This window comes from Diabrotica undecimpunctata, chromosome 4 (assembly GCF_040954645.1).
Source record: "Diabrotica undecimpunctata isolate CICGRU chromosome 4, icDiaUnde3, whole genome shotgun sequence".
Lineage (NCBI taxonomy): Eukaryota > Metazoa > Arthropoda > Insecta > Coleoptera > Chrysomelidae > Diabrotica > Diabrotica undecimpunctata.
In genome coordinates, this window is record NC_092806.1 from 28736875 (window position 1) to 28751571 (window position 14697).

The window sequence follows — 14697 nt, forward strand, 5'->3', positions numbered from 1 at the left end:
TGCCCTCCTTCTGGTCTAAACTTAAAATTAATTTTAGTACAATGCCTTCTGAATGATTGTTACTGCTAATATTAACCGTATCGTAGTTTTTACCTGCATAAAATCATATTGTGCGTATACCCATCTACTGTACATAATTTGTATAGTTTGGTGCCATATTTATGTGTTTTATTCGGAATGTACTGTTTGAATAACAATCTGCCTCTCCAAGGAATCATGCTTTCATCTATTATAATCTCTTGGCCAGGTGTCAAGACAGACTTAAAGTTTTCCAGCAGTATATCAAGCAATGGTTTTACTTTGCAGAGCCTATTTTCACTAGCAACGGTGTTATCGGAAAAATGTAGATATTTGAGCAATGTTAAAAATCTATCACGGGGCATGATGGAACTTACAAATGCATTATGAAACATTTCGTCTTTATTCCAATAAGCACTAAGTGTCGGCAAAGGAACTAAGCCCATTGTTAAAATCATTGCAAAAAATGATAAAATTTCATTTTTATTGGTATTACTCCATTCAACTCTCCTCTTACTTTTCTTGGAAATATCTAATTTTTGGATTGCATACATATTAGTTTCTCTAATAGTCAGTTCCAAAACATCGTCGGTTAAAAAAAGCCTTCAAGCATCTAGCGGTTCTTTGATATTTTCCATATTAACATTTAACTTTTGTGTACAATTTGTTACAAACGGATCGAGTTTCGGAAAAATAGGCCCCCATAGGTCACATTGTTGACTTTGAATGTTAGTGACATTTTGGTCAGAGTATTGATTATCTTGATCCCCTGCATCTGAAGCAGAAAATAAATCTGATTCTGCTTCAGAAATTGACTCTTCTTCAGAAGACGGCATGTAGTTTGTATCTATTGTAGAATCGTCACTAGAAAATGGCTCATCATCATTGTCACTTGATACTTCGATATCAGTTATTCCACACATAGTAGTATTCTCAGAGGGGTCATATTCAATTTCTTCTTCTAACACATCTTCCCTAATATAATTGTCTTGATTTACTGTTTTTCATGAGTAACTCTTGCAACCATTCCAAAATAATTTCCATTTTGCTCTTGTAATGGATTATTACCAGATTCTTCCGAAAAACCGGAACATGCAGGTGACTCGTCATAATCTACTAGTTTCTGTACAATGACTTTTGGTTCAGAAGATTGGTTTTCTTTGTCAGTTTCGAGAGCTAGTTTTAATATTTTGGTCGCTCATCTGTCCATTTTTGAAACACTGGAACAAATATCATATTTGTATAAAAGGCACAGTGCAATGAAATAAACAATTAAAAGTTTATTATACAATCCAAAGCATCTTCACACACATATATATATATATATATATATATATATATATATATATATATATATATATATATATATATATATATATATATATATTTTATATAGATTCTACATTGTGTCTTACGAATAGAATCATATAGTATTCAATTATGAAACAATGGAAAAATATCTGTGTCTAAAATGGTTTAGATTGCAAAATAAACCAAAACTTTATAGTAATTTTAATGTGTTTTTGTTAAAATATTAGTGTAGTTTTGTCTAAAAACTATAAATAAATCGATAGGTACTAATAGCTTATCTTCAAAGATTAATATAATACTGCAAGTTTGACACAAAACTTAAACAGATCGGAAGACCTCCGCGGTACGTACCGTGTTACGATCAAAATTATTATTATATTACGGCTAGGGTCGCCCGGGTCACAAACTTAATTTCGGTTACTATGAGATTTGCCGCGAAATTCTACACAAGGCGCTCTTTGAACTATCGACATCGGTTGACTAATAGTGGAAATACGCATTTCGTATATTAGGAATGTCAAGAAAGATTTCTACAAAAATTTTAGATCATTACATGTACAGGACCTCGGGGTCCCGAACCGCCGTGAAGGTGTTAATATTTTAGCTTAATTACTTTTATTAACTTATATTAGCTGCAAATGACGTGACTTAAACTTGTTTTTTTAATATAATAATTATTGTAATATATATATATATATATATATATATATATATATATATATATATATATATATATATATATATATATATATATATATATATATATATATATATATATCAATATGTCGATATCTATATATCAATAATTAACTTGATTTGAAAATATTTTTGACTGTAAAAATCTGTCATACTGTCAACTTTTGGGTCGCGTAATCCGAACTTGGAAAAAATATTTAGCATTTTTTGTTAATTTGAAAAAAAATAAAACTTTAAACAAACTTGAACCAACATGATTATTATTAAAATTTACACTTGAACCTTAATTTAATGTTCACGTCAAACTTATTAAGAAATCGAACGTAAGAATGCAGAATTTGTGTTCTGTTGCTTACTTCTGGTTTATTATGATATAAATCCACTTTTCTAGTTGCATTAATTTGTGCTTAGAAGATGGAAACCAGTAGAACTTAAATTTACTATTTTTTGTTGTATTTTTACAATTTATAATACAGCATTTGCGAAATCCCATTTTCTTCAATAACTACTTATGAAATATGCTAACAAAGTTGCACGTGCACGATCGTTTCTCGTATCCCCTCCAAGTACTTACACACAGCGACTATATATTAGCTAAGATTAATACTATTACAAGAGTTAATAATAAATTCAACAGTCTTCCGAGTCGAACCGCGTCGATTATCATTGCGCCGAGCTTTCGACATCCTCATTGATGTCTTCTTCAGGGCTTCTGAGACCTCAGTCTCCCGAGCCCGCGACACTACTACACTGATCACTAACCAATACATTGCTGCAATTGGAAACAGCGGACGGTTCATGTATACTGCCGATGGTGACATGCTTTAGGTGAAGGTTGGCGTGAGGGTAAACGTGGAGATTGTCGCGGGGATTGGCACGAAGGTTGTGCGAAAATTTCTGACACTAAAATTTTGACTGGCGGGTGAAGTGGACGATATTTTCTTTTTGAGAGGATATATATATGGAAATTTAAATAAATTACAATTTTAATTCAAAGTAATTTAAATTTGGTTTTTTAACTCCCACTTCGTAATTGTCAAGTATTTTTAATTAAAATTGTGATTTATTTTCATCAAATATAGTAGTTAATGTTCCTGGTCTATTTTATACGCTTTCTAAAAGTTAGTTGTTGGTAAACTGTCGCTTCAGTCCTTGGGTATCTCTGTTGAAGTTAATAAAAAACTCTCGTGTGAAATAATACCGCTAGTACTTTTTTATTACTTACCAATGGTATCTGGCTTTGTTCCAAATAAATGGAAATAAGCTCCTTCGTAAAAAAGGAACCGTAACTGATCCAAAAACGGATATATCTTCTCTTCATATTTGTTTTCCACAAAACCTCGCGGCCACATGGTTCCTAGTAATGTTTTAAGAATAGTAACAGCTCTCAAAGAGAAACAAAAGTTTGAATGTAATCCGATTACTGAGTCGGGATATAGTGTAGCTAAAGCTGTAATTGTGACTGCGCCCCAATCGCTCCCGTGCACTACAAACTTATTATAACCTAAACGGTTCATAAGAAGGCGCATTATGTTTGCGCTATGAGCAGCACCGAAGCCTGGTTTGGACGCTCCATCAGAATATCTAAAACAGAATTAGATACTAAAAGTTATTTCACTTTTATAATAAACACAATAACAAAAATTATTCCTCCTAAGAGGAGAGGTATTTACTGATTACTGAATAGAACAAAAGCAAAGAATAAGATGTATGTAATATAGTATGTATATACAGTGCGTTAAGTTTTGGATTAGATATTGCAAATACATGAAGCGCTAAAATCAGCAACATTGCCTCGTACGAGGTATTTGTAATTCTCCGATAACCTCCACTAGACACCGAGACTCCTAGACAGAAAACGAGAAAGAGAAAACCATTTAGTAACATATAACTATAGTAAAATTCATTAACCGATGCAGGATGATGTAAACATTACCATGTGTAGGCCTGCAACAGGGCCGCATTTGGGATTATCTTTTTGTTTAGTCAGAATATATATTACCTTATAAAATACGAAATTTATATTTTAATTTTGCAAAAGTGCTCGACAAAGAACCTGATTGTTTTAGTCGATATCCGATAATAGGAACATTTATAAAGGCGAAAAACCTAAGAATTTATTTTTTTTGTCAACAATTTTATGTACAGAGTGCCTGCAAAAAATATAAGTTTTATTTCTAATTTTTGCTATACTTAGTTGTTTGTACAATTCTAAAAAGTTTCATAATAATAATAACAAAAAAAAATACTCATTACTCAATTATGTTGAAATAATATATATACATATATATATATATATATATATATATATATATATATATATATAATTATATATAATTATATAATTATTAATATGTCGTGACTCACTGTTAAATTATCTAAATCTGAAAATTTTGGGGAATGCATACGTAGGTACTATAAATATGTCATCAGAACAAAACGTAAAGTCTATAAGCTCTCATCTTTTGAAGATATTCTCTTCGCCACATCACAATGTCGTCTCTATCTAGTAAAAGAGCGTTTCATTCCCTACGTTTGTATTGAAAATTAGGTTTTTCAATGTTCGGTAAAATGTGGTTTTCGAAAAATTTGGCAAATCAGGGTCATAGTTCACCTTCTTTAAAGCCTTATCAACGGTGGGTATTTCGTTGCTCATAAAAAATTATGAACCAGTCTTCTAATTTTGGCATTTTTGTCAAAATCATAAATTTTGTCAAACTTCTTTTTCCGGGTTAGATATACTTTTGGTCCAGCGAATTGATGATTCGTTTTGTATTCCTTTATCACCGTAAACACACTTCTATCACAAACTCCAACTTTATTAGCCACTTTTTTCACAATATCTTCAACCACTAACCCAGGACTTTCTTGTCTTTCACATTTAAAAACATTTAAAATGACTTCTTTAACTTCAACGCTAAGAGGGCTTCTTTTACTTCGTTTTCGAGGAGGACTCCATGTATTTTCAACCAACTCATCAGCAGAATCAGTGGATGACATTTTTGGTATCAATATCAGTTATTGAAATACGTGGTTAGTGTTACAGTAATCACAATTACGTATAGATAGGGTCGTTATACAAATAAAAATATATACTTAAATAGTTTTAAATCGCACAACAAATAATTGCTAATTCAACATTAACAGCATATTAATAATTGATTGTCCTTTGACCATCAAGATGACTAAAAATATACTCACAAATCGATTCAAATTACAAAATTTCAATACCGAAATATAATACCTAGTTAAATCGTGTCCGAACCTGTATGAGTTCCGACGACGTCGGCAGTAACGAAATAAAGATGGACATTTCGGTTAGTTTTTAAATATTCTTGAAGAACTGTTACTTGCATGTATGCATAAAATATTCATTAATTGTATGAATCGGATGATTTTTTTGCTTACTATGTATTCAGTAATAAAAATAATTTATATACTATGCAATAAACACTAATAGTTGAGAAAATAAAAAAATTAATAAAGTGTCATAATTATACTGTTACTTATCGGAACGAGTAGACTCACTTGGAACATCTTTAACAATCATCTGTTAAATTTATCTTTGTTTATACGCCCTGCATCGCTTAATGAAAGTAAGGCAAGGGATATTCAACTCCGTCCGTCGATTTTTGTTTTGCTTACGTACACCCGGTTCATTTCTTATAGCATAAACTAGATAAAAAAATAGTGACTATTATAAGGCGGTACATTTTTATGGGTTTTTAATAATGTGAACAATTTTTTGTGGCCCAATTAAAAATAAAAGCGCATTTCTTTAAAAAGATAAAACAAAAAAATACTCTTATGGAAAATAAAACATAATTCCTAATAAAATAAGAAATAATTCTTTATGTCCTACAGAAATGATTCGAATATTTGACCTTCTACGGCTGAACAGTATCTCAATCTGTCATAAAAACTTCTGCGGACAGATGTAACAGTTTCTGCTGAATTAGAATTAGAGACTTCTCTTATTCGGTTTCTTAATTCATCCAAATTTTCGGCTCTAGCCTCAGGATGATCATAGATGATGCTTTTTAAATGTCCCTAAAAAAAGAAGTCCATGGGTGTAAGATCTAAAGATCGCGCAGGCCACTTAATATCGCCTGTTCCACTGATAACTCGATTCAGAAGTATTGTTTAAGTATTTACTTGCGGTCTTGATGGAACCAAACATTCCCCAGATTTACATCAGGAAGATTGAGAATAGCATAGCATTTTTCTGGTGACACTTCTTGAGTGTGAAATTTTCTGCAATTTTTGAGGCATTAACAACTCTCAAAATTTTTAACTTATGTCTTAGCGCTGTGAAAAAAGGTTACTATTTATTAGTATTTAGTATTAGCATTTAGTATTATTTGTATATTTCTTATTTAAGTTAGTTAGGGCCCTGAATAAAGAGTATAAATAGAGGTCAATTTAATGTTTCCACTTCCTTTTTGTATTTTTTTTATTTTTATTTAACAATACCTATATATGTATGTGCGTGCATAAGTGTGTATATGTGCACATATGTATATAGTATCTGTATATTTAATATTGTAGCAAACAGTATTTATTATATATCGTGGCTGAATGGATCAATAATTCAAAGCCATTAAAAAAAATTAACAATATTATGTACTGACTGATTTATGAAAACTATTTTATTATTTTTTGAACCTTTTCTGCGGGCGTATAAACAGACATGTTTTTTACAAAAATAAATTAAAAATCTACGCTCTTATTGCTTTGAACAACCTGTACAATGACAAAATTATTGGCGATGGGCAACGGAGGTTCGTGGAAAGTCAGCGGCGCGCAGTGTTGCCATCTATAGTGTGTATATCTAATTTAAAACTTAACGTACGGTAGATTACACCAGAGGTTGGCAAACTGCGGGAGACGGACCGCATGCGGCACTTTGCGTTTTTGCGCGGCCCACCAAAGCACCAATCAAAATTTTAAGAAAAATCAACAAACTTTAAAGCGTGAGTGCGTGAGAGCTTCAAAATTTAAGTATTGTTCACTAGCGTTTGATGAAAGCAACGATATAAATAGCATCGCTCAATTGTTGATTTTTATTTGTGGAATCGATAAATAATTTTGTGTAACAGAAGAGCCTCCATGGGAATGCAAGAGGTGAAAATAGATTGTTGCAACTATTAAATGTTTTCAATATGTACTATCTCAAGTGGAATCAATTAAAAAATGTGACAACTGACGGTGCAAAGACCAAGACGGTTCACAATACTCGTTTGGTCGGCATGATTAACAAAAAATTAAAAGAATTAAATATTACACAGCCTCCTCTACAACTTCATTATATCATTCAACATGCTCTTTGGACGTAGGCTTTTTGATCTTATGGCAAGTGATATCTCGTTTGAAAGGTATTGAAAATACCTATTTAATCATACTAATTTTGTTTGGGTTTAAGCTAATTTTGATGAATAAATTAAATAAATACTAAGTTGTAGTTTCGCATTTAATAAATAAAGATTTAGGAACCAGTTCTTATATTGTTTAAAATATGTTCCATCTACTTCCTGACAGTAATGCAGCCTGTTACTAAACTCTTATCGTACTCGTTCAAAAATGTCGGGGGAAATTGCCCTACATAACCCTTTATTTCAAAATGTTAATACTGACGGATGCTGTACACCACAGAAAAACATATAATGGTGTGATATCCGGTAACCGAGCTGGCCATTCTGTCGAACTTCGTCGTTCAGTCGATCTACCTCGATATTCCTCATCTAGGTAACATCTTACTGCACCATAATACTAACTATGGCTTACTACTCCAGATTCACTTCACCGGTTAAGTTAGCATTGAGAAAAACAGGCCTAACTATATGGTTTCCCAAAATACCTGCCCAAACATTTACCTTTTATGAAAATTAAGTGTTTTCACGAAAGACGTGACGATTTATATGTATTAACATTTCCATTGAGAGAAAAGGTACTTTCGTCACTAAAACAAATTGTTTTGATGTAATCTGGTTATTGGTGAATTTGATTAGACATATTTTCACAGAATTCTAGTCTTTGGTCGGAGTCCTCATCTGAAAGTTGATGCACAATTTTTAATTTGTATGGATGAAATTTGCTTTTAGCCAACATTCGTTGTACTGTCCTTTGTCTGATTCCACAAATATGCGCAACTTGGTCTATAGAAGAAGTAGAAAGAGTTCGCTACCATTTCTGCAATTATGTCAATAACTAATTGATGGTCGACTAGATCGTTTGGCATCTTGAACACTACCTGATTCTTTAAACTTCCGAAGAAGCTCCCTCAAATGAGTCCTCGATATAGAGCAATCAGGTAACTTATTATCTATTATCTAGTTCGCTTTGCACATAGAAACAATTTTCTATGTGCAAAGCGAACAAAAAATGACAAAAGAAAGTGCAAATTGATACAAATAGAGTATCTAATAACGCAAAGTATGGAAGATTGAAATTTAAGTTACATAATATGATATTATCAATAGGAACATTATTGTTAACGCTTTGGAGAAACTAAAATCATTGAATTAAAAAATCTTGAAAGACAACTACCCCAATATTAAAGTATAATATTTTATAACTTTTGGGGGTCTATATTTTTAGATATAAGTTTAGCTTTTTGATGTAAAATCATTATACTTCTATATTTAAAAAACTGTGTTTTTCCAAACGCTTTCTGTAAACGGATAACTACTCTACTTACCCAAATCCTATAAGAGACGGTATAACCAACTCTATTGAGAATTTATCTTGATATTCTTTTGAAGTCAATATGGGTATGGACTCATAAAATTCTGAAACGGAACTTGGCCATCCGTGTAACATTAATATTGGAACAACTGGAACATTTGCTTGTCTCTTAGATCTAACGTGTATAAAATGAACGTTGATACCTTAAAAATATAATAATATGAAGTAAATATAACATTCCATATATCTAAGGACGATTTGTGGTAAGTAGTTTCGCATATTAGCCTTCGGTTTTCTGTATTTAACCAGATAAAGTACAACCTTAAAAGAACTGTGCGAGTTTCTCTTATTGCTCAACCCATACTTTAGTTGTTTATACATAGTATGCGGCAGGGAACCCAAGACCTTGAGTGTAAAGAGTCTCAACTCGTTGCGAAACTCCGTCAGTCTTTTTATCCTATAACAAGTAAGGTAAAACCGAGTAACATTAGCAGGGAGCAAATATTGACACATTTTCAAATATGCTGCTCGGGTTATTTTTCCCAGACAAAATCGACAAAGTTATTTTTCCTTCATTTTTTAAAACATTGGTCGAGACAGAATGCTTTTCTAGGGCAAGTGTAATTGGCGGATTTGTAGGATTAGCTATTTATCCTTTAAGTGAGGATAAGATATTACAAAAATGTGAAGAGTCATCTACGGACACGTCCACGTCCAGATCTACAACAAGAAGGAGCTGGTCTAAGTTTTCCAGAAAAGTTAGAACTTCAGGTTAATCGCTACTTTCAGTCAGATGGTGTAGCTTTTACCAGTACGTCTAACCACTATACAGAAAGATGTGAAACATAAAGGCAAAAAAGAAAAAAATTGAATCAAGTTCTGAGAGCGAAGTAAGTTTGCGAATCGATGACGATTCAGATTTAGATGCGCCTCTATTGGAAGATGAAGATGACACTCCTAATACAGTGACAAAAATGAAAGAACACGAATCTACCAAAATTGGGACTAACTCTTGGGTTTTCGTAAAATTTACGGTTGATAAGCGTAGAAATGAAATTCATCACTACATTGTAAAAGTAACAGAAATTATTTCCGAAGGTATTGAAATAGCAGTGACTTTCCTGAGAAAGAATGGTATTTCCTACCATTACTGACGAAGCCACAGATTTGCTAAATAGTCTAGGCGGGATCTGTTTTGAATTGGACATTTTCCATAGGAAGCTATTTTTTAGCTGTAGTCTCTTCAGGATGTGCCCAATATCGATAATCACGATATGCGCCAGTCGCAAACCCTGTGCTAAATTTTTTATTTAACAAAATCTGAAAACAATTGAAAATTTCTCATTTTTTTGCTCCTATTTTCGTTTATAATTTCGTTTAAAAAAATTTCTAGGTTCTCCTAGTGAACCGATTTGAATTTTACAAACAGAGTTTGAAAGTTTGAGCCTTTCTTTATATGTAAAAAAATTTGCAACTATCTGAGAGCCTTATTAAGGGCCTACTATAAATTTGAAAATTTGCGATTTTTTTCCAGTAGGCTGGATTGCAAAATTATTATGCAAAACCTATCCGACCGATCTTAACAAAATTTAGCACACGTTTTAAACATATTAAAAAGTTTTTCAAGGCGGAATATCGAGCTTGTAAGTCAAGTTTAGAAAGTCGAAAACATTTAAAGCATTAACTTCATTTTTTTGTACTTTTTTTCCAATTATTTCTATTTTTTTAACAATAAACATTAAATTTTCAATTTCTAGCTAACGAAATATTGTGTAAAATTGAATAACGAAACTTTTAACTTCTTATAATTTTTTCTCTAGGATCAATATTTTCCGAATTATAAACGAAAATAGGAGCAAAAAAATGAGAAATTTTCAATTGTTTTCAGATTTTGTTAAATAAAAAATTTAGCACAGGTTTTGCGATTGGCGCATATCGTGATTATCGATATTGGGCACATCTTGAAGTGATTCCAGCAAAAAATAGCTTCCTATGGAAAATGTCCATTATGGTCTGAATTTCTACAGATCCCGCCTAGTCTAAAAAGATATAGTAAGGGTCCTGCCAAATCCTACAATTCAGCGTGGGAAGCACGTGTTTAATTTAGATTTTGCGTTTCCTAATTCAAAAGAAGCGATCACTTTTAGTTAACTTTGATTCTTGTTATTATCGCATTTTTCGGGTTTTAAATAAATTTTGTGAATCAAAAGCAGTGCATAATTAACTTATTTTATATCAATGTTACTCGACCATTAGTAAATATTGGCTTATTACGTAGTTAATATGGGGTGTCAATGTTTTCTTAGATTGTGGGTAACGTTGTCATCTGACACATTTACACAAATCAAAAACGGTATCAAAATTTTGAAACTTACAATAAAACTTTTGCTCACGATTTACTCCTAATATACCAACCTAGCAATAAGAGTAATTTCAAATTTCAATGTATAGTCAGTCGTATGTGAGAAGAAAAATATTTATGAAAAAATGCACTCCGTATGCAAAATTGTAGACAAAAAATTCTAAAAAAATATTCTTACCTTGTATATTGGTTTTAAACTGTGGCACACTATTAAGATAATTTTGTCGTTCAGTAAAGTTATATTCATTCTTGATAAAATTAAGTAAAGTTTGTATAACTTTCCCGTTTAAACCATACTGCGTTTGAGTATTCTCCAACGAAGGAGTAAATTTTCTGGTGTTATTCAGTCTTAAAAGCAGATCATCTATATCCTAAAATATACATTAGAATTAATTGAAGTTAACAATTATTTTAATAGTGTATGTATTTAGAAAGACCCGTAATTTAGTAATACGAATATGGTAAAATATTGCCGTAATTCAGCAACAATACATAATTATATATTTTCACTAAACTACATGCTTCCAGCTCATTTGTAATTCTATTTTCATCCTAAATGTACAATATTACTCGCCTTTAATCATTTATCATTTAATATTTTGTTGTCTTGCCCCATATTTTGGTTTCATTTAGGACAAAACGACACATGTAACAAATTGTTGGTTTAAAGTTTCTTTATCTTCTTTGCTGTCGTTACAGTTACTTGCAATTTTTTTCTTTTTATGATACTTGTAATCTACTAAAGACTGATTTTTTCACCTTTAGACAGTCTTTTTCTCTCTGTGTGTATAGTTTCACCATCTTTCGTGGATCTTTACTGTCTGTGCAATGTGCACTTATCTACTTAGGTCCACCATACTTTCTCATCTTTTAAAATGTTATCCCTTCAAACTGTTTCTGATTTTGTCTAAGGGTATTTTACCGAATGGATTATCCTCCAATATACGTTTGATTATCCGTTCGTTGTGTGCTGTCTGCACATATTCTGTCCATCTGAGCACCTGGGCGTTTATCTTGTCGATTATACTTAGGTGGCCGAATATACTGTTCAAATTCTTCTACTTCTCTTTAACTAGCGGGATTCGATTGTTCAATACGTTGAAGTGATTAAATTAAAACGAACGAATCAATCGCGATTGATTTAACACTAGTCCCTTGATATGTATGGAATATAAAATTGTTCAAATATCCTCCAGTGGCTTCGCTGGGTGGCGCGCATCCGAAATGTTCTCATAGACTTACACGATCTCGTTGGCCAGTTTACAGTTTACATCACGTACTGTGAAATAACCATGACCATGGACCAGAATATCTAATATGTCATGAGCTGTGTGGCACGTAGCGCCCTCCTGATGAAAACAAATGTTGTTACTGTCCATATACAATTCTGGCCAAAAAAAACTGGTAATAATCGATCTGTAAAGATTGCCTTTGACGGTGGTGACCTGGCCAACGACTTTTTCGTGATGCTATACCATTCCTAGTGATCTAGATTGTAAAGAATTAATCTTAGACCACCAGTAAACAATAGGCTCGAAGAAATCGTTGCTCAGTCCGGGTAGATTATGGGCGGAGTCGTTCTAGAGGTGAGAAGGAAGAAAATATACTAAACAACAAAGAAAGGAAACTAAGGAAGAGGAGAACAAAAAAGAAAAGGCGCCACTGTTTTTAAATGTTTGAATCACAAAAAAAACATAAATGGGATATACACAAATCAAAGAGAAAAAAATGTAAATATCATTAAAATAAAAGAGGGAAAATTCACTATATCAATTATGTAGATTCAAAAATATTCAAATCATAAATATCATAAAATAGACATATAAATATTCAGGAAAATATTCAAATAAGGCAAAATAAATATCGTATAAAACATATCAGATATTGATAAAGTTATTATCATAACAGATGAGAGATGTCTTATTGATCTCTTTAGTTAACTACCTACTAAAATATGTTATATAGTATTTTTCATATAAAAATGCGTGCACGTCACAATTTATATAAAGTGACGTCACTTATATTTAAAATTTCCAGAACCTCAACCCTAGAGTTCAAATTTTCCTAACACAGCTAATAATACGAAACCCATACGGAACTGCTCGATCTTTCATAGGCGTCAACATGGTATAATAATCAGAAAAATGTAATCATCATTATATTGGGAATTTTAGAATTATATTGATTAAATAACCAAAAACGTTTGTTATTATTAATAATATAAATTTTATGAAATAACTCTTAAAGTCTAATATTCCACAAAATAATAATTTTAATTAAATATTTTAGACAATTGTACGCAACTGATATAGGAATACTTCAAATTTTTTGACAGTTCAGCGTGTGGCAAAATTGTTTAAAGTGTTGCCGCTTTTTTAGAGTAAGAATTTTGTTTATGTTTTGATTTCTTACACAATTTGATCATAATATATTATATATTAATAAATTGTATCTATACATACATATTAAATTTAGATTAATAGCTTTAAAAACTAATTATTGTTGTGTATTGTGATTGTGCTATGCCAAAACAACTAAATAGTCTGTAGAAAGCTGATAACCGTCCATATAAGATAGATTATTTTGAACAAGAAATAATGGTGGGACGTTTTTACTATTAATGCTCCAAAGAAGGTAAGTTTAAAATTTAGAATATATAATTTTGTATTAAAATGTTTTCTTATGTATTTTAGTGTGTTGTAGTAATCTTAAAACTAAGTTTATTTACTGTTAATATAGTAGTTTGACAAATACTTAACATTTTAAAAATTCCTCACTTACTAACTATTCTGATGTTTTGGCAACGCTGTGGGGTTCTGACGTCGTAAATCTTGAATGACGTGTACGCATTTTTATATGAAAAATACTATACATATTTTGCTATACATATATGATAGAAAAAACAAAAAATATGCTATTAACGCTATGCTGTTAGCGGGATAAGATGGCAAAATCTGCACTCAGCTGGAGTTTTATTTGGGGTTGGGCACTTGAAAGTACATATTATCTAGAAACCCATTTAGCCAAATTTTTAGCTCACTAGGTAGCCCTTGGGGTCCCCTATCGCAAAAAAGGGGTTTTCGAAAAAAAATTTCCTGAGCGATCCTTTGCTTTAACAAATCTGAAAAAATTGACATACATACATTTTAATGCCCAAATACCCTCTGATTTTTTTCAATTTTTTTGGATCAAACTTGAGCTAAGGAAAAATATTCAAATTTTTCAAATAATTTTTAGGTTATGTAGGTAACTTTTGGCAAATTACTAAATCATTATTTTTCGTGTACTCTTTCCGGTGTTTTAAATGACAGGGTTAGATTTGCTATTTGCTCTCCATAACATCCTTACAATTAGTAAAAAAATATATTTTTTGGTATTTTCCCCATGTTTTTACCACATAAACCGCTTTTACCGCATGTCAATAAATATCAATTTTTGTTATTTTTTCGTTATTTCCAATAGCGAGATTAGCTTTAGCCACTATAAGCAACCATTCGTCTAAGGACTAGCAACCCCAGTGGAGTCCTACATTATCATGTGATTAATTCAATTTATAACTTAAATATCACATTTTTTAAATATCAAAGAAGTAATTCAAAGATAATCTACTTCATTTAAAGGGATGG

General features: G+C 31.6%; 1 protein-coding gene across 1 annotated transcript in view; it reads right to left on the reverse strand.

Annotated features, from left to right (window-relative positions):
* LOC140438188 (juvenile hormone epoxide hydrolase 2-like) overlaps positions 1 to 14697 on the reverse strand; it is a 28392-nt gene that overhangs the window by 10024 nt on the left and 3671 nt on the right. Inside the window, exons 2-4 of the mRNA XM_072527899.1 lie at positions 11250 to 11442; positions 8723 to 8912; positions 3251 to 3609 (exon numbers count right to left, since the gene is read on the reverse strand). Of these exons, the coding sequence (XP_072384000.1) occupies positions 3251 to 3609; positions 8723 to 8912; positions 11250 to 11442 (742 nt within the window). The remainder of the gene's footprint in view (positions 1 to 3250; positions 3610 to 8722; positions 8913 to 11249; positions 11443 to 14697) is intronic.